The sequence below is a fragment of the Notechis scutatus genome, chromosome 1, assembly GCF_049901735.1.
Source record: "Notechis scutatus isolate UNSWTSFEM ecotype Mainland chromosome 1, rNotScu1.2, whole genome shotgun sequence".
NCBI lineage: Eukaryota > Metazoa > Chordata > Lepidosauria > Squamata > Elapidae > Notechis > Notechis scutatus.
In genome coordinates, this window is record NC_142009.1 from 216,559,950 (window position 1) to 216,585,909 (window position 25,960).

General features: G+C 38.0%; 1 protein-coding gene across 1 annotated transcript in view; it reads left to right on the plus strand.

Annotated features, from left to right (window-relative positions):
• Positions 1-25,960, plus strand: part of ADCY5 (adenylate cyclase 5) — a 231,536-nt gene that overhangs the window by 147,030 nt on the left and 58,546 nt on the right. The window contains exons 2-3 of the mRNA XM_026665455.2: positions 14,948-15,097; positions 18,760-18,881. Coding sequence (XP_026521240.2) covers positions 14,948-15,097; positions 18,760-18,881 — 272 coding nt within the window. The remainder of the gene's footprint in view (positions 1-14,947; positions 15,098-18,759; positions 18,882-25,960) is intronic.

Sequence of the window (25,960 nt, forward strand, 5' to 3'; positions counted from 1 at the left end):
TCAGTCCTAGAGATCAACCCTGACTGCTCTTTAGAAAGTCAGATCCTGAAGATGAAACTCAAATACTTTGGCCACCTAACGAGAAGGAAGGACTCACTGGAGAAGAGCCTAATGCTGGGAACGATTGAGGGCAAAGAAGAAGGGGATGACAGAGAATGAGGTGGCTGGATGGAGTCACTGAAGCCGTCGGCATGAGCTTAAATGGACTCCAGGGGATGGTAGAGGACAGGAAGGTCTGGAGGAACGTTGTCCATGGGGTCGCGATGGGTCGGTCATGACTTCATGATTAACAAGAGCAACAACAATTAATAAGCAAATATCACCAATAGTAAAACGTGGTTTAGACTGGGATATAAGAAGAGAAGTGAAGTCTCTAATCTACACTCCAGACTGGATATGCTTTTGGCTCTCCAGAGTTGCCTTATGCAAATTTGTAAAGAAAGATTAAAACAATCACAGATTTATAGTACCTCATTTAGTTTAGATCCAATTGATGCAAAAAAAATTAAATTAAATTACTTGATTCATTTTGTAAAATATTGCTGTGATGAAACGAGGAGATTGATGGAACACTTAGAAACCATAACTTTAGTACGGGTGTGTGCAACAATGGGCCCTTTACAACTTGTAGACTTCAACTTCCAGAATTCCTAAACTAAGAGTGTTGGCTCAGGAATTCTGGGAGTTGAAGTCCACAGGTCATAAAGGGGCCATAGTTACCCATCCTTGCGTTAGTAGAACACTTGTACTGCATGAGACCTCTTGACACCTCCCAGTCAAAGTTTCTGGAGAATCCCAGCCATTCAGAGGAGACAACATTGATCATAAGCAATGCTGTTGCTTTGTATGTACAACTTTATTTGCTCTGCTATCTTGAGCATTCTACTAGCAAATACATAATACACTCTTTTGTTTCTTCCTATCTATCAGATCAGCTGCACCAACTCTATTTCAGCTCTCATCTGTTGCTAGCATTTTTTTTTTCTTAATTCCATGGATAGCAGCCTTTAGATACTGGCTTTTTGGAGAACATTTGAAATAAGATGCCTCATCCATCTGCTTTCAGTATACTTTTCCCTTGAAAAGCAAATGGGAGTAGGAGTATATTTTTTTATTAAACTGATTAAGACATCAGCAAGAAAATGAAAAAGCGCTCTTGAAGTGACCCTCATATTTTACTAAATAGGCAAGAGTATTGAGATCATCTTGTACAATGAGTGGAGACTTTTAGCGTAGATTGAGTTTATAAATGGGCATTTTGGAAAATGGATTTAAGACAAAAGAGAGCTTGAGGCTGCCTTTTACATTATTAATTGCAGGCATTTGCATATTTGAGCTTTTAATTGGAGCTCCTGACAACCAAGAAAAAGTTTCAGATTGAAAGATTTTTGGCATAATTAGAAATTCTGCTATTAGCAAATTTGCAAAAGAATTAAAAAAGAAAGGAGAACATTATTGATAATGAAAAATGTATCATTGTTGTCAACTATTTTTCTATCTCTAGGAATCTTAGCAAAAAGTCATCATGGCGAATCATTTTTAAAATCTGGGATAACAATATGTGAATGTGGGTAGTTCATTCTAGGGCCTTACAGTACCACCTGTCAACTCATAAAATGTTTTCTATGCCCGTTTTATAGTTGCCAACAGAAAGGGGAGGAAGGAGTTTGAAAGAGCAATGCAGCAGTTTGGAAGCAAAAGTGCATTCCATGCATACCTTGCAAACATTGTAACTAAGCGACTGGAGTTTCTGCCATTCAAATCTCTAATTGGAGAACATGATTGATGACTCTTGGCTATAGACGTGTTTCATTGGAGAATATGAATTATGATACACCCAGAGGGATGGGGGAAAACCAGGGTCAAGGGTGACAGTGAATTACATGTCTCAGAATCAGCTACATACCGATCATGCCAATATGTTGCTTCTAATGAAATCTTTGAAGCTTTTTGAAGTTTGGCTCAAGGCTCATGATTTCATTAGGGTGACCGCTGGAATCCTGACACCACCATCCAAACATTCAACCAAAACCGGAATTCTTCAATTTTAAGAGCAAGAAATAGCTAGACTACTTTAAATACTTTTAAATATTTGCTTACACATAAAAGGCTGGACAAATTATAGACATGCTTGCCAATTTCATATAAAGAGAATCAAAATGGTGAGTACAAAACCAAAACTCTATACAGTCATAAACCCAGGATAAAACATATTGCAATAAAAGGAAGAAGAAAAGCTGTGAGTTTCTACTATTTGTTAAGGATGGAAGAGGACAATTTAATGGGAAAGACAAAGTTATTTTCTTTGTTTAAAAAAAAAAGTTTTGTAAGAGCTGTTAGCCCAGAAATCGGATGTCCTATCTTACTGTTGCTACTATTATTTTATTGGAATATACTATAACACAATTATGCTATTATTTTGAAAGATAGAAAAAGGAAATGATCCTGTTTGGGGATTGTTGTTGTTTTTGTTTTGCCTGATAGATATTGTTAGGGATATACACCCTAGCAGAACCTGCATGGCAGTTAGGCAGGCAGGCAAATATGTGAGATAAACGTTTTGCAGCTTACACTCAGTAAAACAGATACAATGTGCTAGTTAAATAGTTTATTCCAGTAATAGTTTTAGCATAGTCAAACAGTCCATATATCATACACTAGTTCAGTCCATCCGGGGATTAATCAGTTGCAAAGTCCAGTGTTGAAAAATAGGTCATTAAACTTACAAATATCAGTCCAGTAATATATCTCTTCGCAGTAGAGATATGAAGAAGTAAAACCTCCTTTCTTCCTTCAGCAACAGCAGAGAACACACAGTTAACAATCCATCATCGTCTGCAAGCAATCCAGTAAGCCAGCAATCAATCCAGTTCTCTTGCTCCCTCTTATGGCGATTTACAGCCGCACCCAAAATTACATGCTTTGCAGTTAAAGTGACACACACTTAAACTCACTATCATAGTCTATATATATTATTTTACCCAAACTACGTTAGTTAACCTATGTTATTCCTAACAGATATTGAAAGAACAAGTAACTAAGCTGATATTGGGATATGGGGGAAACCACACCCTGTGCATAAATGGAGACAGGCAAGGGGGACATTGATAAATAATATCACATCATAGATACAAAAGGACAAAACTTGTTTAGTGATGATGCCACAACTCATACTACAACATGTTGGCATCATTGTGGGTAATGGACAATCTAGGACAGTGATCCTTAGCCAGAGGAGCTCTTTCCCAGCACCTCACTGCTCCCATGCTGTCTTCTCAACCACTGGTCTTCTTAGAAAAGACACATTATTCTTTTCCATTGGTGTGAACTGATGACATGGCAGAGAGTTTTTGAATTTGGCTGAGAGCTGCTTGTGACCCTTATTCTAAGGCCTCCTGAAGGCAGAAATGCTTTTGAACAATGACTATCCTCCTTTTAAAATATTTCCAGCTCTACAGAATATTGGAAGAGAATTACGTAAAGGGCCTTGAGAGTCTTGTCAACTCTCCATCAATAGGATGACTTTCCAAAAACAGAATGGAATGTTACCAAATTTGGTGTGCAAAGGGGAAACTGGAAAAGAAAAGTTGAGTTTGAAAAGATCCGGTCAGGGGCTGAAAAGAAAGAAAAAAACCCTATGCATCCCTATGGGAGAGGTCATTGGTAAGTGGTTCAGAATATTAATTGAAGTGCTATTTTTAAGCTGCCTCCCTTCTGGTCATATGATCTCAACTGGAGCTGCTTTTAAGAGGTAGGAGAAAATGGCAGAAATCAAGTTCTGTATCTCTTTTTTGTTTCAAGTACAGGTGAAACTCGAAAAATTAGAATATCGTGCAAAAATTCATTTATTTCAGTAATGCAACTTAAAAGGTGAAACTAATATATGAGATAGACTCATTACATACTCATTACATTACATACAAAGCAAGGTAGTTCAAGCCATTATGTGTCATAATTGAGATGATTATGGCTTACAGCTCATGAAAACCCCAAATCCACAATCTCAGAAAATTAGAATATTACATGCAATCAATAAAATAAGGATTGTACATGGAACAATATTGGACCTCTGAAAAGTATAAGCATGCATATGTACTCAGTACTTGATTTGGGCCCCTTTTGCAGCAATTACTGCCTCAATGCAGCGTGGCATGGAAGCTATCAGCCTGTGGCACTGCTGAGGTGTTATGGAAGACCAGGATGCTTCAATAGCGGCCTTCAGCTCTTCTGCATTGTTTGGTCTCATGTCTCTCATCTTTCTCTTGGCAATGCCCCATAGATTCTCTATGGGGTTCAGGTCAGGCGAGTTTGCTGGCCAATCAAGCACAGTAATCCCACGGTCATTGAACCAGGTTTTGGTGCTTTTGGCAGTGTGGGTAGGTGCCACGTCCTGCTGGAAAATGAAGTGAGCATCCCCATAAAGCTCGTCTGTGGAAGGAAGCATGAAGTGCTCCAAAATCTCCTGGTAGACGGCTGCATTGACCCTGGACTTAATGAAGCACAGTGGACCAACACCAGCAGATGACATGGCTCCCCAAATCAACACAGACTGTGGAAACTTCACACTGGACTTCAAGCATCTTGCAGTGTGTGCCTCTCCATTCTTCCTCCAGACTCTGGGTCCTTGGTTTCCAAATGAGATGCAAAAGTTGCTCTCATCAGAAAAGAGGACTTTGGACCACTGAGCAACAGACCAGTTCTGTTTTTCTTTCGTCCAGGTAAGATGCTTCTGACATTGTTGTTCAGGAGCGGCTTGACAAGAGGAATATGACATTTGAAGCCCATGTCCAGGATCCGTCTGTGCATGGTGGCTCTTGATGCACTGACTCCAGCCTCAGTCCACTCCTTGTGAAAGTCCCCAACACTTTTGAACGGCCTTTTCCTGACAATCCTCTCCAGGCTGCGGTCATCCCTGCTGCTTGTGCACCCTTTTCTTCCACCCTTTTCCCTTCCACATAACTTTCTATTAATGTGTTTTGATATAGCACTTTGGGAACATCCAACTTCTTTTGCAATTAACTTTTGAGGCTTTCCCTCCTTATGGAGGGTATCAATGATGGTTTTCTGCACATCTGTCAGGTCAGCAGTCTCTCCTATGATTGTGATTCCTACTGAACCAGACTGAGAGACCATTTAAAGTCTCAGGAACCCTTTGCAGGTGTTATGGCTTAATTAGCTGATTAGAGTGGGACACTGTGAGCCTAGAATATTGAACCTTTTCACAATACTCTAATTTTCTGAGATTGTGGATTTGGGGTTTTCATGAGCTGTAAGCCATCATCATCTCAATTATGACACATCACGGCTTGAACTATCTTGCTTTGCATGTAATGAGTCTATCTCATATATTAGTTTCACCTTTTAAGTTGCATTACTGAAATAAATAAACTTTTGCACGATATTCTAATTTTTTGAGTTTTACCTGTACATTCCACCCCTATATTTCTGTTTTCATTTTTGGAAATGTTGATAAATAGCCTTCATGCTGTGACATGTTCTTTCTTCTCACAATCGTTTGCTTTTAAATAAAATCAGGCAATTATGTGTTAGGCCATGTTTTAGTACATAGGATGGGCAATATAGGTTTGTTCCGTTTTGAAGTGAGCACAGATTTTTGTCTGTGTCCATAAGGTCTAGTCCATAAGGCATTCAGTCATTTCTATCAGTCCTCTTCTCCTCATTTCAGTTGGAGATATACTGCTTATAGCTGATAAATTCTGAGCTTCTATATGAAGCAAGAAAAGTATTATTAGGCATTAGACCTCTGTGCCCTTGTGGTATGAAAAGAAATCCTGTGGAATTCGTAATTGCAACAAGCGTCTCCCTAATGGAAATCCTCAAGGGCATGAAATTTGTAAAACCATTAACTCTTGCAAAGCAATTTGTATGAATCCTTGTTAGCAACATCATCCAAGATGATTATTTTGGAACAGTCTCTGCACATCCAGCTCTGGAAGGAAAGTGCTTTGATGTGTATTTCTAATTAGCTGGGTTGTATCATAAGCAGCCGATGAGTTCAGCAATATCAACGAACATGGCTGAGAACCTACAGATTATAAGTGTGCCTGAATTTAAATAGGCTTTGTAGATTAATGTTAATCAGTTCTCCTATCAGTCTCTGTTGAGTGTCTATACTATAACTGTTGCTGCTCTGTGATTATCTCCAAAGAGCAGTGTTGACTTCTCAACTGTTCATTTGGGATTCCTTAGCAAGGACTTTGTACTATAGGTGGTAACTTTCACAGAGAGCACTTTTTAAAATATTCTACTATTATCTCCTAGGCGGTAAATCCTGGGGTTTTACAGGGCTTAAAGTCAGAGCAGCCAAGTATAAGCATCTTAGATTGCCCAGTGAGGAACTGGTTTGAAAGCATCTTACTGACAGCAGTCTTTCCAGAGGGCTGAGAATCATGAGACAAAAAAGCTTTCACTCACGGGGCCATAGATTTCCATTCACTATGCCACAAGTAATCCTGTTACTGATAAGAAATAAATTTCTCACTCCTGGATAATAGGTTGTACTGTACAAGATGAGCACAACCAAGCTCAATTGGATTCCCTTAAGATATATATGGAAGTATAATGTCTAAAAAAAATCCAGCCATCTTGGATTTGCCACCAATTACGGGTGTCATACTGGGAAAGCTAGAACAGAACAGCCTGAAGAGAACTGGATATTAAACACCTGAGGCATGAGGAGACATATTTTAAGTGCAATTTATACTGTGGAAAAAGTTTTCATGCAGAGAGAATAGGTCTCCAACAATATGTTCCAACAATTATAACTCATTATGGTACTGATTGTGATTTGGGAACATTGCTTTATCGTTGCAGATTGCAAACAGTCATTCTCTTTCCTAAGTTTTGAATAGCTACACAGTGGCTACTTATTTCAGTCCGTTCTCAGAATTAGTATTAAGAGGTCCCACCATGTGTTGGATGAGGATTTCACCCTCCATTCCTCCCTCTGTCTATATGTTTGTTTCCCTTAAGAAGAAACAAATGAAGTGAAGTAAACAGTTGCCTGTGGTTCAGATACAGGAAATAGTCTACCACTCTAAAAATAAGGTAATATTTGCTTCTATTAGTTTTATCCAATTGAAGATTTGCATTATTAGGAAATATCAGAGGTTATCCTAACAGCATTTCTCTTTTACCATGATTTCTGCCCATAATTGCCTGTTGAATGGCATCTGGTGTCTGAATAATCAAATACAAATGCAACAGAGGGGAGCAGCATATTGACACAAGCTGGTCTGTCACTCTGTTTGTGGTGGCTGAACCAGGCTTCCCTTTGAATAATTACAGTACAAAGCTACTACCCAGGCCCTTCAGGATTTTAAGTGACAGACAATACTAAAGATAGTTCTAGTTTTGAAGTGGAAAAAATGCCCACTAAACTAAACAGCATATAAATGTTTCTTCAGTGATTCATCCACTGCGAAAACAATACAATCAGTTCTCTACAAAGATCAGTCAGAGAACCAGTGTGTTCCTGTGATGAAGTCTGAGGAAAGCTAAACCCTAAACTTGAATTAACAAACCACAATTGTTCTGTTGACATGACATGAAATGTCAAAACCAATAAACTACATGTTGATTTAATGTAACAACCTGATTTATTCAAACACACCGAAACAATTGCTCATTTTCAAACAATATACAGTCTAGACACCAGACAACCTTCTCTTCACCAAGTCTAATAGATTGTGTAAATCTACTTAGTATTAGACGTCAGGCTGCTCAATCACTCTCGTGTTAACTTATCACTGAAAGATGCAATAATGAGTGTCTCTGTGGGTCTGTGTGAATCTATTCAACAATTAAGAATTTTCAATGGCCTTGTTTGGTCTTTGGTATGGAAATTGGCAGAAGTTTATTTCTTAAAAAAAGAAAAGAATAATTTTCAGAATACAGATATTAAAGCATCTCCATCTATATCCTGTCTGCAACTGCCTGCCTGGTTTAAAGCAGGGGTTGCCAACCTTTTGGACCTCAGGGACCACCAAACTCATAATTTTAAATTCCACGGACCAGAGACCCTGGGAAAATCCCCAAAAAAAGTCTGCAGGAAAATTCCCCATCCCGTTTTCCTACCAATCAATTATTCTTTATTTGGGATCACAGGATACCATCTCCAGCTCCGTTCTCAGGGGGAAAGAGAGAGAGAGAGAGACTTTTGGCTTCATGCAAGGAAAGCAGCAGAAGCAGCAGAAGTCTTTCTTTCTCTCCCCCAAACTCTGCCAGAAATGAGTCTTTGTGAGACTTGTTGCACCAGCGCAGCCTCTTGGAGCAGGATGCCTTGCAGGGTCCCAAAGACTCATTTCTGGCAGAGTTTGGGGGAGAGAAGGAAAGACTTTTGCTGCTTTCCTTGTGTGCAGCCAAAAGCAGAAGAAAGAAGTGGAAAGAAGCATCCTGGTGGCACATGGGGCGAGTGGGGCAAGTTCCCCTCCTCTGCTCTTTCCCCCCTCCCCTCACTACTTCGTGTTATTCGCAATGCAAGGGATGCAAGTCTTCCTTTCTCTCTGACCATGTGGGCAGCGCAGCCTTGTGTTCCCGCATAGCCTGGATTAATTGCTTTGGGGGTGACATTTCTCTGCGGACCACCAACATTTTCTCGTGGACCACCAGTGGTCCCCGCCCCACTGGTTGGCGACCACTGGTTTAAGGAATATATTTATTGGCTTGTTTCTTTGTTGAATTTATTTCCCACCTTTTCTTCAAGAGCTGAAGAAGACAAATGTAGTGCTGTAGTTTCTTAGACAATAATCCTATGAAGTTAGCTGAGATGAGAAGAATTTCTGGCTCAAAGGTAGCCAGTAGATTTTCCATTGCTGAGAGTGTTCTTTTAACCTGGGTCAAGCCAATGCAAACAGGGGCTCCAGTAACGGTGCTCTTGCCTGTTCCAGAGTCTCTTTTATTTCCTTGGAATCCTTCATGACAATTACAAAGCTCTAATGTGCTATCTCTCCCTATTTGTACAGGGAGAATATTTGTAGCTCAGGAATGGACTGTTGGTGCGCTTTAAGCTTGGTGGTTTTCTTGCAGACATTACATAACCCAACTAGGTAACATTAACTTTATCCCAAAGGGTTTTTTTTCCAAAAGGCAATTGAACTTCCTTGTTTTTTTTTATTTGAAAATATTTTGAATCTCATCCAAGAAGTTTCTTGAGTTCTAACTGACTGATGGGGAATGAGTGAGGGATTGGTAGGGAATGACTAGTGGGGAATCAGTTAGTGATTTGACCTTTCTTGGTAAGGTCACTGAGCATTCTCTTGATCTGGTTGTCTAGTTTCTGTATTGGATTGGTATTCACTGGGGTGTTAAGTTTCCTTGTCTTCCAGTAATTTTTGACTTTTTGTATGTATTGTGATAAGTCCATGAGAACTGTGGTTTGACTTTTGTCTGCCGGTAGGATGATGATAGATTGGTCCTTCTTTAGATTTTTGAGGGCTGTTTTTCCCTCTGAGTTGGTTCTGTTCTTGATATGATTGTCTTATGCTTTCTTGGATCTGTGGGAGGTCCTGTGGTTTTAAAAGCTCCTTCTAGGGCTGCAAAGAATTCTAGCTGATTGGGATCATCTGTGTGGAAGTTAAAGCCTTTCTGTAGAATATTGTGTTCTGCAGTAGATATATCTTGTAGACTTAATTGGTAAAGGAGGGGTAAGAATGGTTTTACTGAGAAAAGATTAGTCGTACATCAAATCATCAAAGGTGTCCACGGGGTCCCACTGCTTTTCTGAAAATGATCACACCTTCACTCTACAAAATTCTGCCATTTTGGGTACAAATGTGTGACATTATGATACACTTACAAAAGCAGCAGGGCTAGTAGCACAGTACTGCTTTCACAGATCAGGCCTGTTTGATCCCTTTCCCCCATCGATACTACTGCCAGTGGCTTCTGGAGGAAATATTGCAAGACAGAGGTTACTACGGTGTGATCAAAGCCCTGCTCACATAAAAGAGTAGAGCTTTGCTTGAATTGTGGCAGTTGCCAACTTCACTTTTTTGGCCATCCCTTTTTTTTGGCCACGCCATTGATATATATACAGTTATATGTATTCAGATCTAGGTTTCAACCAAACATTGTTTCTTCACCATCTTGAAGTGACTACATTCTAAACTTATTAATAATTTTGAGTTCTAGATCTACAAGTCAAACAATTCTCCTTTTCAAGATCTCTTTTTCTACTTGATGAAAGATAAAATTAGAGAAACACAAGCTTATATTTTTCCTTTTCACTTTTAATGAATTACTATGGTTAGGCATGTGTGTCTGGATGTAATTTAATTAGCATAATTAGAGAGAGAGGGAGAGAAGGGCTGCAGTGATAATGATGTGGTGTTCAACTAATACATTTTTAAAAAGTCATGGAAATGAGAAAAGAGTCTTATTTTGTATCCTACTGATAAATACGTTAAAAATCATCTATGGTTCACAATATTGTATATCAGTGTTTCTCAACTTTGGCATTTTGAAGATGGGTGAACTTCAACTCTCAGACATTACTGGCCAGCTGGGGAATTTTGGGAGCTGAAGTCCACCCATGTTCAAGATAACCAACGTTGAGAAACGCTGTTGTAAATCATTTCCAAACACTCTTTAGAACTTCCCCCTCATGATATTTTCTACCTCAGTTTGATAGTCACATGCTGGTTATTTTGGAGGATTGTTCCAGAGGTGTAGTGAAATGAAAGAAGAAGAAAGAAAACTTTTTTCTACAATTTGTTCTGGGAGGTAGTTCCAGCATGAAGGTTGAGCAACGAAGAAAGAACTGTATTATATCAGGGATCAGGAGATATTTGGACAGCAAAATAAGCAGAAGAACTGGAAGATGGAGAATTACAGGTAGAAGAGTGGCAGGATTAAATTATGTAATAATTTATGTGCAATATTATAGTTATGATATGAATAATATGAGCTAGGTGATTTTTAGATATGCTTCTAAAATTCATTTTTATTCTGTTTTCTTCTACATAAGAAGTAGTTTCTGTGTGATAGTCAGGTAGTCTGGAACATGTTCAGTCATAGTAATGTTAGTCATGACTTAGAAATCAATTTGAAGCTCATTTTTTAGTGTCTAAATTGAATTCCATCCCTTTATAGTTATGAGTTGTGCTTGCTTTCAGGGTAGGAATAGGGTGCAGAAATCTCATTTTAAAAGTTTAATTCTTGTCTCATATTAGGTAAGCCATGCATGAAATACAGTTTCAACCAAGACTCCTATTTATTTTGGGATAACTCATCACCTTGACTTTATGGAGATTTGAAACAGGGTAATTGGTATAATTGCTGCTCTCATTGGTACATAAAAAGCTCTGGAGGCCTGAATGGGTGGTTTTTCACTGATGTTCTTAAAACCAGGAAGAATTCACTCTAATTGACTGCTGAGTTGATGAGATGGTTTGCCAGCACTCTCACACATTATGGAATTACTCCCTGATTCCTTCAATACATGGACTCCAGAGAATAAATCCATCAACTGGAAAAACTACAAAGAGCAAGCCATTTAATTTAGATTTAGGGTGAACATACATAATGTTTTTTGTCAGCTTAAAAAAAGACAGTAGTGCACCATTTGCTATTAATCATCTCAGAAGGAGGCAATGCAGTCAGTAATTTGTTCTGTTATCTTGTACATTTCAGACTTTGCTTCCTTGTTTTCAAAGGCTTACTCCTCGTTAACAGAGTTCAGAAAGCATTCTACCTCATTAAACTTTAATTATGACCATATAAGGCCACTGCTTGCTGCAGATCTTTGAAGCAAAATAGTATTCAGATTTTCTTGGAATGCCCATATATTTAATAATAGAGGTGGAGCTCTCGCCTCACAATCAGGAGGCTGTGAGTTCGATCCTAGGTAGAGGCAGATATTTCTTTCTCTGGGGACATTGAGAATGTATCGGCTGAATGTAACTCCGGATTGGCAACAGGAAGGGCAGCCGGCCATTAAAACACTCTGCTAGCTCCATTCAGTAGCCCGGACTCCACCCCGCAAGGGATTATGGAGTCATTAAATGAAAATGTCCATATATTTAATAAGTACAGGTAGTTCTTGACTTACAACAGTTTGTTTATGACCATTCAAAGTTACAACAGCATTGAAAAAAGTGACTTATGACCATTTTTCACACTTATCATTGTTGCAGTATCCCCATGGTCCCGTGATCAAAATTCAAATGCTTGGCAGCGGATTCATATTTATGACAGTTGCAGTGTCCTGGGGTCTTGTGAACAGCTTTTGCAATCTTCTGACAAGCAAATGGGGAAACCAAATTCACCATGCAATTAACATAAACAACTGTAGTGGTTTAGTTAACAACTGTGGCTAGAAAGATTGTAAAATGGGACAAAACTCACATAACAAATGTCTCACTTAACAACATAAATTTTGGATTCAAATGTGGCCATAATAGTTGTGTGTACTTAATAGTTGGGATCCATAAGATCCAATATTCTTCCTCTCCCAACAGCCCACTCGCTCACCTCTCAAGTTATTCGGGAAGACTCCCAAAGATCTAGAGGAGGAGTGTCAAACTCATGGCATCACAGCGTCGTCATGTGATGTATCAGGACTTTTTCTCCCTTCGCTACACTGGGTGGGAGCAGGGCCAGCATGTGATGCATCCAGCCAGCGGGCCGTGAGTTAGACACCCCTGATCTAGAGAGACTTTTGTGGAGCGCAGATGTCTCTAGTTGAGCAGGGCTCAAACGTTGCTATCTAAGAAAGGTACTTGAAGCTTCCATCTGCTAAGTGTCAACATTTAGCCCTGGTGTTAATTAAATATTTGGGCAGGAGACCACCAGAAATCTTAGTACTTGGAAGAGACTGGAAAATCAACAAAACATCTCAAAAGAAACAATGGCGAGCCATTTTAGTATTGTTGCCAAGAGAACAACATTGAAATGATTATAAATTCAGAAGGCATCAGCCTTGATTGAAATTTTACTTACAGAACAATTCTTCTTATACATACAGTAAGCAATGATGAGGTTAGCAGGATTACACCCAGATAAATGAGCAGGGATTTGCAGCCAGATTCCAAGTACAATGAATTGTTCATGGCCTAAATAAAACTAAGCATTTACAGCTGCTATAAATAACAGCTATTAATTTTGCAAGAGTCTGTTTATTAATTATATTTCTAAACTGCCTTGATAGCATATTTCCATGGGTAGTGTACAAAGCTGTTAAAAATATACAATATCAAATACAGTTTTACATTAGCGTTGTCTGTTATTATCTAAAATAAACAATTTAGAGAATAATCCCAACAATTCTACTAGGCCAGGAAAGTTTCAAATTTGAACATTTAAGTTTTAAGCATTAAAAAAACTATATTGCAGTAACAACCATATCTCTATGTCCATCTTTGTCTTTTTTTTATTTGCAGAAGATAAAAATAAGACATAGACTTTATCTATAACTATTGCAACCTGATAAATGATTGCCATAAGTTGAAATAATGTTTTCTCAGAAAATTGATTGTAGCAATACAATCTGCAAAATTATTTTAAATTTATCAGTCCCATTTTAACATCTTCAAGTAGTTAATTAGATTAAATTAAAATATTTAAGCAGACAGAATATCAAATAGACATTTTATTAATTTACTTATAGCTTTGCTAACCTCTGTTTACATTGCTTTAATATTTCAGAAGACTGGGTTAACTGGCTACCTAAAGCCATACTTTATTATGGCTTACTAAAACAAATCATATTTGCTCAGGTTTATGTAGCATACAGAATTATAAATTATTATTTAAAACCACAGTGACTGATTTTACGTACACAATGGTCAATCTGTGGTCAGTGTTAATGTGATTGAGTAGCTGACTCACAGTAACACAACTTTCTGTTTATTTATTTGAAATTAAATTTAGAACTCTTCACAAAAGTTAAACCCTATCATGAAATGTAAGGCATATGCGAAAAGGAAGATGTGATCCATTTATAACCTTGGTGCCATATATAGAGATGCTTATAAGTGCTTACTAGTTGGAGTAATTCATCAAAAACTTAGTGTGTTTACTTCCACAAGTCATCATGTAAAAATATGTATAGAGTCTAAGACACATTAGTGGTCAAAAGTATGTTTGATAGGTGGGCCAGGATTGGAACTATTTCCTGAAAACGCCATGTAGCAATGGTATTTAGAAATGCATTATAAGCATATACTGTACATTTACGATACCGTGTTCAATATATTTATAAGGATCAACAAAGAAACATTGAATTAAAATGATGTTTCAACAAAGGCACTATCTCTGTGGCATGAGACTCTGTAAAGTGATTTTGAAAACATATCCTAAGAGGGCATCCATGTGGCCCTATATTTTACTGGAACAATTCAAGTACAAGGCCCTAATGCCTGATTAAGCAATAATGTATCATAATAAAGGATTTGCCAGATTCTCTGTAGATGAGGAAAAGCAGATAAAAATCTTTAACCATTGTTCCATCTACATTCTGGGACACTCATAATTACCATATTTTATTGCTGACTTGAAAAAAATAATCTGGTTCATAAAGATTCAGAAAAAGATATAATAACACTAAAAGTTGGTTGATTGGCAGGTAGGTAATTATTTATAAATTATAAGCATTATGTAATAACAGCAACAATTATCAAAAGAAGAGATTGCATTGTCAACTTTACATAAATAGCCAGATGCTGTTCTACAGGGTTCGTACTCTACTAGGAATTGAACTCACAGACTTTTGCAGTTGGATGACAGTACATGAGCTTTAATCACTACTTGAGTCCTGGAAGTCAGTGGTTTTAAAGAAGAGCTTATATAGATGCTACTAGAATGGTGTATACATCTTCCTTTATGCTCTCATAGCAAAGAGATGTAGTTGTTATATGTCTATTCTTAGAACATATTTATGAAACATACCCTGTTTTGTCTTTCTCTCCTACCCATATGACCCTTGCAGCTGGTGTCCAACATCCTCATCTTCATCTGCACAAACATTGTAGGGGTGTGTACACACTATCCAGCTGAGGTGTCCCAAAGACAGGCCTTTCAGGAAACAAGGGAATGCATTCAAGCTCGCCTACATTCTCAGAGAGAAAACCAGCAACAGGTAAATGATGATTTAATTTAATTTAACAATGAAAATGTAACATTTCTAAAGTCTGCCTCTGACTTTTCAGGCTCCATGGGCAAAGCCCAATAGGTCTCGAAGCTTTAATATCAGGGGTAGGATTCAGCCGGTTTGGTGCAGTTCAGGCAAAGCAGATGTTACATCTGATTCGCTGATTTGCTGAACCAGTAGTTAAACCGACCGCTGGCCCCACTCACCCCGCCTCTCCCAGGAATCTCCATGTGGCCCGTTTTGGATTCAGGTAAGTGCAGGTCTTGAAGCTTTAATATCAGGGGTGGGATTCAGCCGGTTTGGTGCAGTTCAGGCAAAGCAGATGTTACATCTGATTCTGATTCGCTGAACCAGTAGTTGAACCGACCGGCTGGCCCCACCCACCCCGCCTCTCCCAGGAATCTCCATGTGGCTCGTTTTGGATTCAGGTAAGTGCAGGGTACACATGGAGGCTCTGAGAAGGCGAAAAATGGCCCTCTTGGAAGTCTGGAAATGGGCCTGTTTCTGGCTTCTGGAGGGCCTCCAGAGCCCGAGGGAAGCCTCTGGACTCTGGGGAAGGCAAAAAACGGTCCTTCCAGTAGTTCTGGCAGGCCACACCCACCATGGCCACACCCACCAGCAACCAGGCAGAGAACTAGTTGTTGGGATTTTTGAATCCCACCTGTATTTAATATCCCTATCAGATTAGAAAAGTCAATTATCTGTGGCCAGTGTGAAACTTGACTTCAACTTTGGGTGAATCCATAGGGTGCAGAGGTGTCAAACTGCAACAGTGATGGGCATGACATAGCGATTGATTTATTTATTTTTATTTATTTATTTATTTGATTTGCCAATTGTTTACAAGATAATAAGTATAAATGTATACATAGTTGTGAATACATGAAATGGGTACATATAAGAAAAATAAAAGAATAAGAGAAACAATAGGACAGGGATGGTAGGCACGACTGGTTTCATGACATGCACTGGTGTGGCATGCATGTACAAAATGGTGAGTCTTGATCAAAATGTTGATACATCTGTGCTCATGCAAACCAGCTTAAATGTTGTGGCAAAAACCAGCTTCAAAATTCAGAAACTTTTAACAATCAGTTTTTGTGAGTTGGAACAAGCTATCATAGAGCATAAGATGCCACACAAGAACAATTTCATAGATAAACAAATACTGTGACCCTTCTAACCTCTCAAGTCTGAGTGTTGTTTTCTGTCTGCTTTCAACAGTCATGGGCTTCTCTAAGCAGCTGTCTGAGCATTTGAAAATAATTCACTCTTACAAAGCCAGGGAAGACTGTAAAAATGTCTAAACACTTCCAACTAGCAATTTTGGTTTTGAGAAACACTGTTAAGAAATGCTAGGCATACAGAACTGTTGAAATCAAGGCCAAATCTGGAGAACTAGGAAAAAGTGATCAGATCTGCAAATTGACTACAGAGAAGCTGCTGTGAGGTTTAGTTAACACTAAAAGAGCTGTCCATGGGTCTGCGGTACAGTTTTGCTTATAAAACACTGAACTGTATAAGAGAGTTGACAAAAGGAAATCTTTTCCGCTTATCTCACCCCAAAAGCCATTGTTTAAAGCAGGGGTGTCCAACCTTGGCAACTTTAAGATTTGTGGACTTCAACTCCCAGAATTCCTCAGCCAGGAATTCTGGGAGTTGAAGTCCACAAGTCTTAAAGTTGCCAAGGTTGGACACCCCTGCTTTAAAGCGTGCAAAAGGAAATCTTGATAAACCTGAAATATTTCGAAAAAAGTGTTTTGAACTTATGAAATAAAATTGGGTTTGTCCACAGCCATCCAAGATGCATTTGGAGAAAAAGGATGGCACATTTCAAGACAATAAAACTTGCAGTTATTAAAAGGTTGTTGTTTGGGGGAGGGGCTCTGTTATATTGTGGGGTGTTCTGGCAGCCAGTGACACAGGAAATGTTGGAAGGAAAAATGGTTTCAATGATGTTTTGGAGACAAATTATCAATGTGTCCCAGAAGTAAAGATCCCACAGTCCAACAGTGGGATCCTACCTTGTTCCACTACTGGTTTGGTGATCGCACGCGCGCAGCTTTCCCCATAGCAGCTGAGGCCTGCAATGCCAATCAGCTGACAGGATAAAGAAGAGAAAAGTGCAGGGGTGGGGGGAAGGGCCAATCCTGCACTTTTCTTCTTTCTCTCTCAGCTGATTGTGGAGGATTTTTTTCCTCTCAGCTGATCATTAGAGGCTTTTTTTTTTACACTGCCACAGTCAATGAAGAAACTGAAATGGAAAAGAGATGGGATATTTCAATAAGCCAACAATCCAAAATGCACTTTCCAATCAAATATGAAGTCCTTATAGAAAAGAAAGATAATGACTTTCCCAATTCCCAGACTTGAGCATTCTTGAAAAGATGCATGCAAGAAGGCCAGGGAATGATACTAAGCTAGCAAGGGAGAGTTGGAGGGGGGGGGGACTGCAAGGGAGAGTGGGAAAAGCTTTCAAAATCAAGAATAGAAAGATTCTAAACTGGTGAAAAGAAACTCTTATTTTGAAAGCTGTTATTCCTGCCAAACGAGCTTCATAAAAAATACTGACTTGTTTATTATTATTATTATTATTATTATTATTATTATTATTATTATTATTATTATTATTATTATTATTATTATTATTATTATTATTATTATATTTCTAAAAAACAAAAATACAAATCTCTATTCACATTAACAGTGTTTGTGTCTTTATTCATACATACATCTCCTTTTATACATAAACATCAACTCTTATTTCTATCCTCCACCCCATTTGTACCACCTATCTATTCCAAGCCGCATAATAGTCCGAATCATCTTTGCTTCTTAATTCCATTGTGGGGGAAAAAAAATCTGACTTGTAAGGGTGTTGAAACGTTTGGACCTGCCATATTTGTTATTTTTTACTTTGATTCTGTAATATCAATATCCAGATTTGTAGAAATTTGCTGCATTTAACTTTGAGGAGGTTGTGACAGTTTCTGTTCACCTATTGGAACATAACATTTCACAAAGAGTGCCTACACTTTTGAAGGTGACTATATGTTATAGCAGTGGCCCCCAATCTTTTGAGCATCAAGGACCGGTTCCATGGGGAGAGGTGGTTCCGTGGGCCGGAGGGAATGTAGTTTTGTGTGCTGCCTGCACCCCATAGATGGTGCTTTGCTTGTTTGCGCAGCTTGGTTTCTTTCATGCTGCGCCCAGTGCCAGTCCATGGACCAGGGGTTTGGGGATCTCTGTGTTATAGCATACAAAGAAAAAAATTCAAGTAATGACTTGTTTCTCCTTTATAATACTTGCTCTTGCCTATCTTCTTATGGCTATATAGACAAAACCTAGCAAATATAAGAAAGTTGAATTTCACAACTGAGTTGGGGACTATGGACAGCTGGCCATCCAAGCTGTAACTGGAGAAAATCCCTTTTTGTATGATATCCCTGATTTTCTTATTTGACTAAGTGGAACAGAATCATAGATGACTTGATAAGGGCAGGCTTTATGGGAAATACGTTTGGTTCTATGTTTCCATAATGAAATAACACTTTAATTTTGCTACCATGATCTTCAAAGAGAAACATGTTTGTGTTGTAAATTGAAGCAAGAGCAGGTGTCTTAATTGGTTTATCTGTCTGATTCCACAGGAGCGTCTCCTGCTTTCTGTACTGCCTCGCCATGTTGCCATGGAGATGAAAGCTGACATTAATGCCAAAAAAGAAGATATGATGTTTCATAAAATTTATATCCAGAAACATGACAATGTCAGGTATGTGCCGAGGGAAAGGAGTGGGGTGCATCCATAATTCAGCATAGCAATTTTGTAAAAAGGAAGGAAATAGGACATGAGATATGCATGTCCTCTGCTTGAGTTTCTGTATTCCCATGCCAGAGGTGCACAAAGAGTGTCTGCTTGTGAGTTTGAATGGCATACCAGAGCCAAAGTAGATAAAGGAAAGATAAGCACATGAAGTACATTGAATGTGATTATTTCCTATGTGTTTAATATTTTCCATCTTCTGCCACATTAAATATTACAAGTTAGTTAGGAATTTTAAAGGAATTTTGGATAGCCAAGACTTTGGAAGACTACCTGAGGCCCTGGCACTTTAGGTTACATATTCCCAGGCTACACTTTTTTATTCCAAAGTAGCAATTAGGTATTGTTTCAAGAGTTCCTCTTTGTTTGATATATCTTCTCAATTCAGAACACCTAGATATCTCTTGCATGGAAAAATTGCATGGGAAGACCAGAGCAGTATTAGTTAGTTTTGCTCAAATATGATATTAAGCCATAAATTATGGTTTCCAAACCACAGGGACTGAATTCATACAATTGCAGTTTACTAAGCTAAAACTGAACTGAGCTATAAACCTCTGATTTTGATAGCTTGGAGTTGAATGAATTGGTATTGTATTTACTAGTTTTCTCTTTCCCTAATTCATGGCCTGTAGAAATTGGAGGAAGGGCAGATTTTTTGTTGCTATCACTTTTACGTAAAAGATCATTCAGGGGCAGGGTGTGCATATTTTGTGCATATTTCATATAGCTACATTTGGGTGGTTTATAGATCTTTATTTATCTTATACATTTAACCAGCAAAATCCATAGAATTTAGGATGTGAAATGCTGATGAATTTCTCTATGAAAGAAGTAGAAAGGGAAAGCCTGACTCTATAGTTAGTTTTACTTTTAAAGGTTTGAATCTCCTTTATTTGGGTGGTAAGCAGGAGGTATTTTTCTTGCTTAGCAAGCAGTGATTGTATCATTTATCCATCTGAGTATCTTAATTTGTAAAACACTAAAACTAGAATGTTTGGTTTTAACTGGCCAGATTCCAAAGAGGCAGATGAAGAAGTTCTGTACCAGCACACAAATAGAAATGCTTGAATTTAGTCTCATCAAACTGTCTGAAAAGAAATCAGCTGAAGTCAAAATAGCACAGCATGGCTCATCAATGCGTTACTGTTTACGCTTTTGAATTAGAAATAGCCTGCCCTAATTGGTGTGGTTAATGCCAGATTGGCAACTGTTTGGGGCTTTTATGATGGGTTTGGAATTAGACCACCAACATCAGAGCCTTTAGACAGCACCATCACTGCCTTTAAGTCATATTTATGGATACCAGAGAAGCAGACAACTGCATTTAAAAAGGGGAATTTGCTGCAAAGCAGGGAGATGAATATACGGTCGTTCATAGGTCATTAGAAACAAAAATAGCTGAGAAAGATAATATAAGCCAGAACAAAGGCTTCAATATACACTGATGAAATCATTTATTATATTTAGATAATTGTGCTAACAATAAAACAATAGCTCTTACAAAGTACTTGACTCTTAACCATCCAAAGATAAAATTTACAATTCAAATAATGTATGTGTATGTGTGTATACACACATATAAAGTACATATACTTTATACACATATAAAGTGTGTGTGTGTTTGTGTATACACATACACACAGTACATACATACACACACATACATATATATGTGCTTTAAAAGCACAACTATTAAGACGTGGGAAAATACCCGAAGAAACCTAAATACCATACATATAAATACCCGTGAAAACATAAGAAAACATACACACGCACACACACACATACCCATACACACACGATTCTTGCTCATACTGTGCTTATCTTAGTCTACATATGCAGATCTGCATGTGACCAATTGCTTTTGGTGACTAAGATATCTTCTAAGGCAATCAAGGATATAAGTGGAAAATTCTAATTTCATCCTCCTCCTCTCACAAGTATGGGCTTTTAAGAACTTGCAATTTCAGTAGGTTTCATTGCAGTGAGATATAAATGATTCTTCAGAAATTAAGTTTGTCTAGTACAAACAAAACTGTTGATGTATGGTCACCTATGCAAATAATGAAGGTTATGTGATTTTTAACACATCATTCAGTACTTTAAGTAAGCTTAGGTTGAAGTAGCTGACCTAGCTTAGATTCAATCACCCTAACAATTTATTTAATGTTCAGTTTATTTTTTTGCGGAAGAAAAGGTTTTAGTTTTTTATTCACAGAAAAACTTTGAATTGTTAGAGTAATAACTTTTCATTAATTTGGAAAAAAAGTGCCATCTTGAGTAAAAGTCCAGAAGCCAAATATATGTCAATTCTTCTTTCTGTGAAATCATTGTAATGTGAACTTTGGGAAGATAATGACAAGCTAAATATGTGCATTTACTTTTCATGGCAATGCTGTGAAACCTATGTCTGTATGAGGAATGGTCCTGGCACATAACATCCCAAAACAAATGTTACATAACAATTGAACTGTCCACTCTGGACATCCATAGTTCTGCTCCAGTTTTGCTTTCCTCAGACATAATTCCACAGCCTCTTCTCTGAATTACAAAATGAAACAATTAAAATGTCTGTATGAAAAGGCATTTTTGGAGAAAACTTGATGCAACACAGTGTAAGTGTCTCTGCCCATTGATTTTATACAACAGGGATTCCTATGCAGAAGTAGAACAAGAGCAAAACCAGTGTAGGAGCTCTGGCAGCGGTGGTATTCAGCAGGCTGTGTCCAGTTCTGGAGAACCGGTAGCGGAAATTTTGAGTAGTTCGGAGAATCAGCAAATATCACCTCTGACTGAAGATTTTACAGTATCCTTCCCCTGCCACGCCCACCAAGCCATGCCCACAGAACCAGTAGTAAAAATTTTTGAATCCCATCACTGAGCTCTGGGCTATATCCAGCTTTAAGTGAGGGGACTTTAAGTGGCACATCACAGCCTCATGTTCTTGAATAACACACTGTTCAGTGAAAAGACCCCTTTTTGGGTGTCAGTTATCTTAATTTTGCCAAAGAAGATGCCTGAAGGAGGATCTCCAGCACTGAACTTAAAATTCCAGGCAGATTCAAAAGGGAAGTTAAAGGAACCTTAACATTTTTATAATGATTACCATTCTATAGCAGTGATCTGTTGCTAGAGATGTAATTATGACCTTAAATTGTAGGCCTGCCTGGTAGTCTCTGCTGAAATCACTAGTTCTGCTCCCCATGTCCCCATTAGAGGGATGGAGGAAAACATTGAATAGTTTTGAGAGAAAATTGCTTAAAAGGGCACCTGCACCTAACAGCAATCTTTATAATAGATTTGAAAGTAGCTTCAAAAGTACAGTATATTAAAAGAAGATAAAGAATCATCTGCTATTAAAGGAAATATTTTTAGAGTATTGCTGGTGCCGAAGTTTTTCTTCCTGAGTTTACATGACTTTATAGAAAGCATTTATAAGCAGAAAGGTCATTTGTGAAGAAGTGTGACATATCTTTGGAGGGGAAAAAAATGAAGTTTCTCCTGAAAGAATACCGACTGACTACACTTCAACCAGGGTAGAAGAAAAGGGCATTGGATCATTGTGGTTTCCTAAGAACTGAACATAGAATAGTCTATTGATGATCAATGTGTATTCAAAAGTGCATGAAAGAAAACTACAATCATATTTGAAAAAATAATATGAAAAAATAACTAGAATGGATGAATCATTATCCTAATTGTCTTCTATCATCTACAAGTATCAATTGTCCCCTAGAACTGAGATATATCTAAACAGAGTAAATCTATTTAAATTAATGGATTGTATATTATTCTTGACAGGTTTAAGTTTCAATCATGTCAATGAATATACAAGTAGCCCTTATTTAACAACTGCAGTTGGAACTCCATCACTAAGCAACACAGTTGTTAAATGAAACCTCACATAACCACACCCAACTTATGACATAAATTCCACTACAATTGTTAAACAAATCATTCATGGTCATTAAGTGAGACTTCATGTGACTGTGGCTTGCAACTTATTGCCAGCTTCCTCATTCAATTTGCTTATCTGAAACCAGTTTGTGCAGGTTGCAAATGATAATCACATGACCTTGGGACTCTGCAGTTGTTGTAAATGTGCATCAGTTGCCAAAAGCCCAAATCGGGATTACATGACCATGGGAACACTGTGACTATTGTAAGCTCAAGTACTTTTTAAAGCACTGTTGTAAGTTCAACTAGCAGCTAAATAGGGCAGTCGTTAACTGAGGACTTCCTGTATTCTAAATATAACTAAGTCTTGATTGAATCCAAGCCTGCTGTAAATATAGATTTTAAGAAGGTTCATACAGTGTTGGATCTTTTCCCCAAAGAAGACTGTATTCCTATAATGTAGCCACACAATCCTCTTGGCTGGACCTTATCACCTCACTTAAAAGATCTAAGAATCAACAATAGTCTTTCCAACATCCTGTGGACATGCCAGAGTGAACCTATCCAGGCAGTAGAGGCATGTGTTTTGATAAGATAGACCTAGTCCCAATAGCAATATCCAAACTGAACTTTATCTTCCACACACATGCCTCTTTATAGAAACTGATGTTGTAATTTCTTCTCTGTATGTATTGCTGATCATTTGGATATATGAGCATTTTTTTCTTCATGATTTTGCTTCTAATAGTTTTTCACTTTGTAGGGAGATGTGTGGCATGCATAGGTAGGTAGGTAGGTAGAGGAAGGAAAGGAGGAAAGAAAGAAAGAAAGAAAGAAAAAGAAAGAAAGAAAGAAAGAAAGAAAGAAAGAAAGAAAGAAAGAAAGAAAGAAAGAAAGAAAGAAAGAAAGAAAGAAAGAAAGAAAGAAAGTTCAAGTAAGCAAGGGAAACAAATAAGATGTCTAAATTCTTCAAGTAAGCAAGGGACAATTGTATGTTCCAGAAAATAAAATAAAAAAGTTGGATAGCATCAGCATAACAAAGATAGCATCAGCAAGTGCAAAGTGATGATATCATCAGAGCTGGGTGGTCTTGCTGCAGACTCTAGTAGCTTTTAAAGTAGGCTATGTGAATTTAATCTGCACTTGCTGTCCCTCAGAACCAGTTTGGTGTATCGGTTAAAGCATCAGGCTAGAAATGGAGATTGTGCATTCTAGCCCTGCCTTGGGCACAAAGTCAGCTGCGTGACCTTAGACCAGTCACTTTCACTCAGCCCTAGGCAGTGGGAAACCACTTCTGAAAAACCTTGCCAAGAAAACTTGCAAAGCAGAGACTTATCCAGGCAATTTCTGAGAATCAGACATAATTGAACAGAAGAGGGAGAGGAAACCCCACTGTCCTTCACACAATAGCCCTCGTCCATAATGTTCTGTGAAGTTTATGAATGTCACAATAATAAGTGTGAGTATTAATAATAAACATAAAATAAGTATTTTGAAGATAAAAGGTGGTAATACTGGAAAATGAGAGATGTCTGTTTCTATTATGCCAACATAAGCTTCCCCAGATGGTGAATCAATATGTTGTCCCTTGCTGGGTGACATAGGTCTTTTGACCAAGTAATATGGCATTGGAAACATACCAATGATTGCAATGGTTCTTATACACCTAAAAATAATAATGAAAAAACACTGGGGTGGGGGAGGATAAGCAGCAAGACAGAAAAATATTGGGATGACTGAACTGAAGGATTAGATGTGACAAGCTATGAACAGGAGAAATAATCAGTTAACAAGAGGATTGGTATTATGCCAATCAGAATTGCTTTATTTTTTACATGATCCCTGCTGCAGAAATAAAGGAGCTCTGGCTTTCACTGATATAGCCCTTCTTTCACTTCTACCTGTAAATTAACTATGAATGGTAGCAAAGAATTGTTGGGTGTGTGGTGGGGGGAGAGAATTTGTCAGATTTGAGATCATTAAGATTCAGAAGGGGCTCCTGACTCCAGAATGATGATGGTCTTGGTTTAAGTTGAAAAAGGACAGTAGCATTTGGTGAATTTTGTAGACTTTTAAATGTCAAATGCTCCTCTTGAAGAACAGAAAGACCAAGATGAATCAAATAAAATGTGAGCAGATTTCTTTCAAAAGCTTATATTTTGAAATAATTTGTTTCTAAGCAGATACTTGCACAAAGGAACCAACAAAATTAAATCCTAACTCAGTGTGACATTTTGAGTGGAAAGAATATCTGAGTTGTTCCATAAAATTCCTTTAGGCTCAAATTCAGAAGGTCTCAAGATAAACCTTATATTCTGATTTTATATCTTCTGCAACCATAGAGAACAGAATATGTATTTCTTATTCTTGTCAACCTTTCATGTCTTTCTTATATGATAATTTAATGTGTGAATCAGCTCTTCAGCCACTCAGAAAAGCTATTATGAATATCAGGCATCATTATAATTCTACAACTAAATAGATTATATTTTGCCCTCTGTGGATCGCCTCATGTAGTACCCTGCACCATCTTACAAGAATGGCTATGGAGGAGAACAAATTCATAATGCACTCTCTTACAGTCTTACTAACACGTTATCGATCAGAGAAAAGAGGGGCTTTGGAGTTGGCAGGTGTTGGGGCATCCTTAAAATAGCAGTAAAGCAGGAGTACTTTTGGCAATTGTTTTGAAGAGTATAGGCTGCACTTGGTCCACCATTACCTGAAAAGGAAGTTGAACCCGGTAAGAGGTGCTTCTTTGAACCAGTAAGAGAAAAAGGTTCTGCTGGGATCCTCCTTGGCGATCTCAGATAAGGTGGATTTCCTGCTGTCCTTGGAGTCCCTTATTAAGATGACATTTGTCTTGGACCTTTTCTTTCTGGCATTTTTCTTGTTGAAACCACTTTGGCTGGAAAGAATAATCTAACAATATCAATTGCAACATTTAAGACAACCTCCTGTCCTTAAGAGAAGATTTTAGAGTGAGTGACTGGAGGTGACCTTTCAGACTTGGCCTGGAAATGGAAGTGAGGCCTGGATAAAGAACATATTTTTCCCCTTGCATCTTAATTATGAGGAGCATCTTGAATCATTAGCTGAACTCTGAGCCCCTGCATTCATCATTCTCA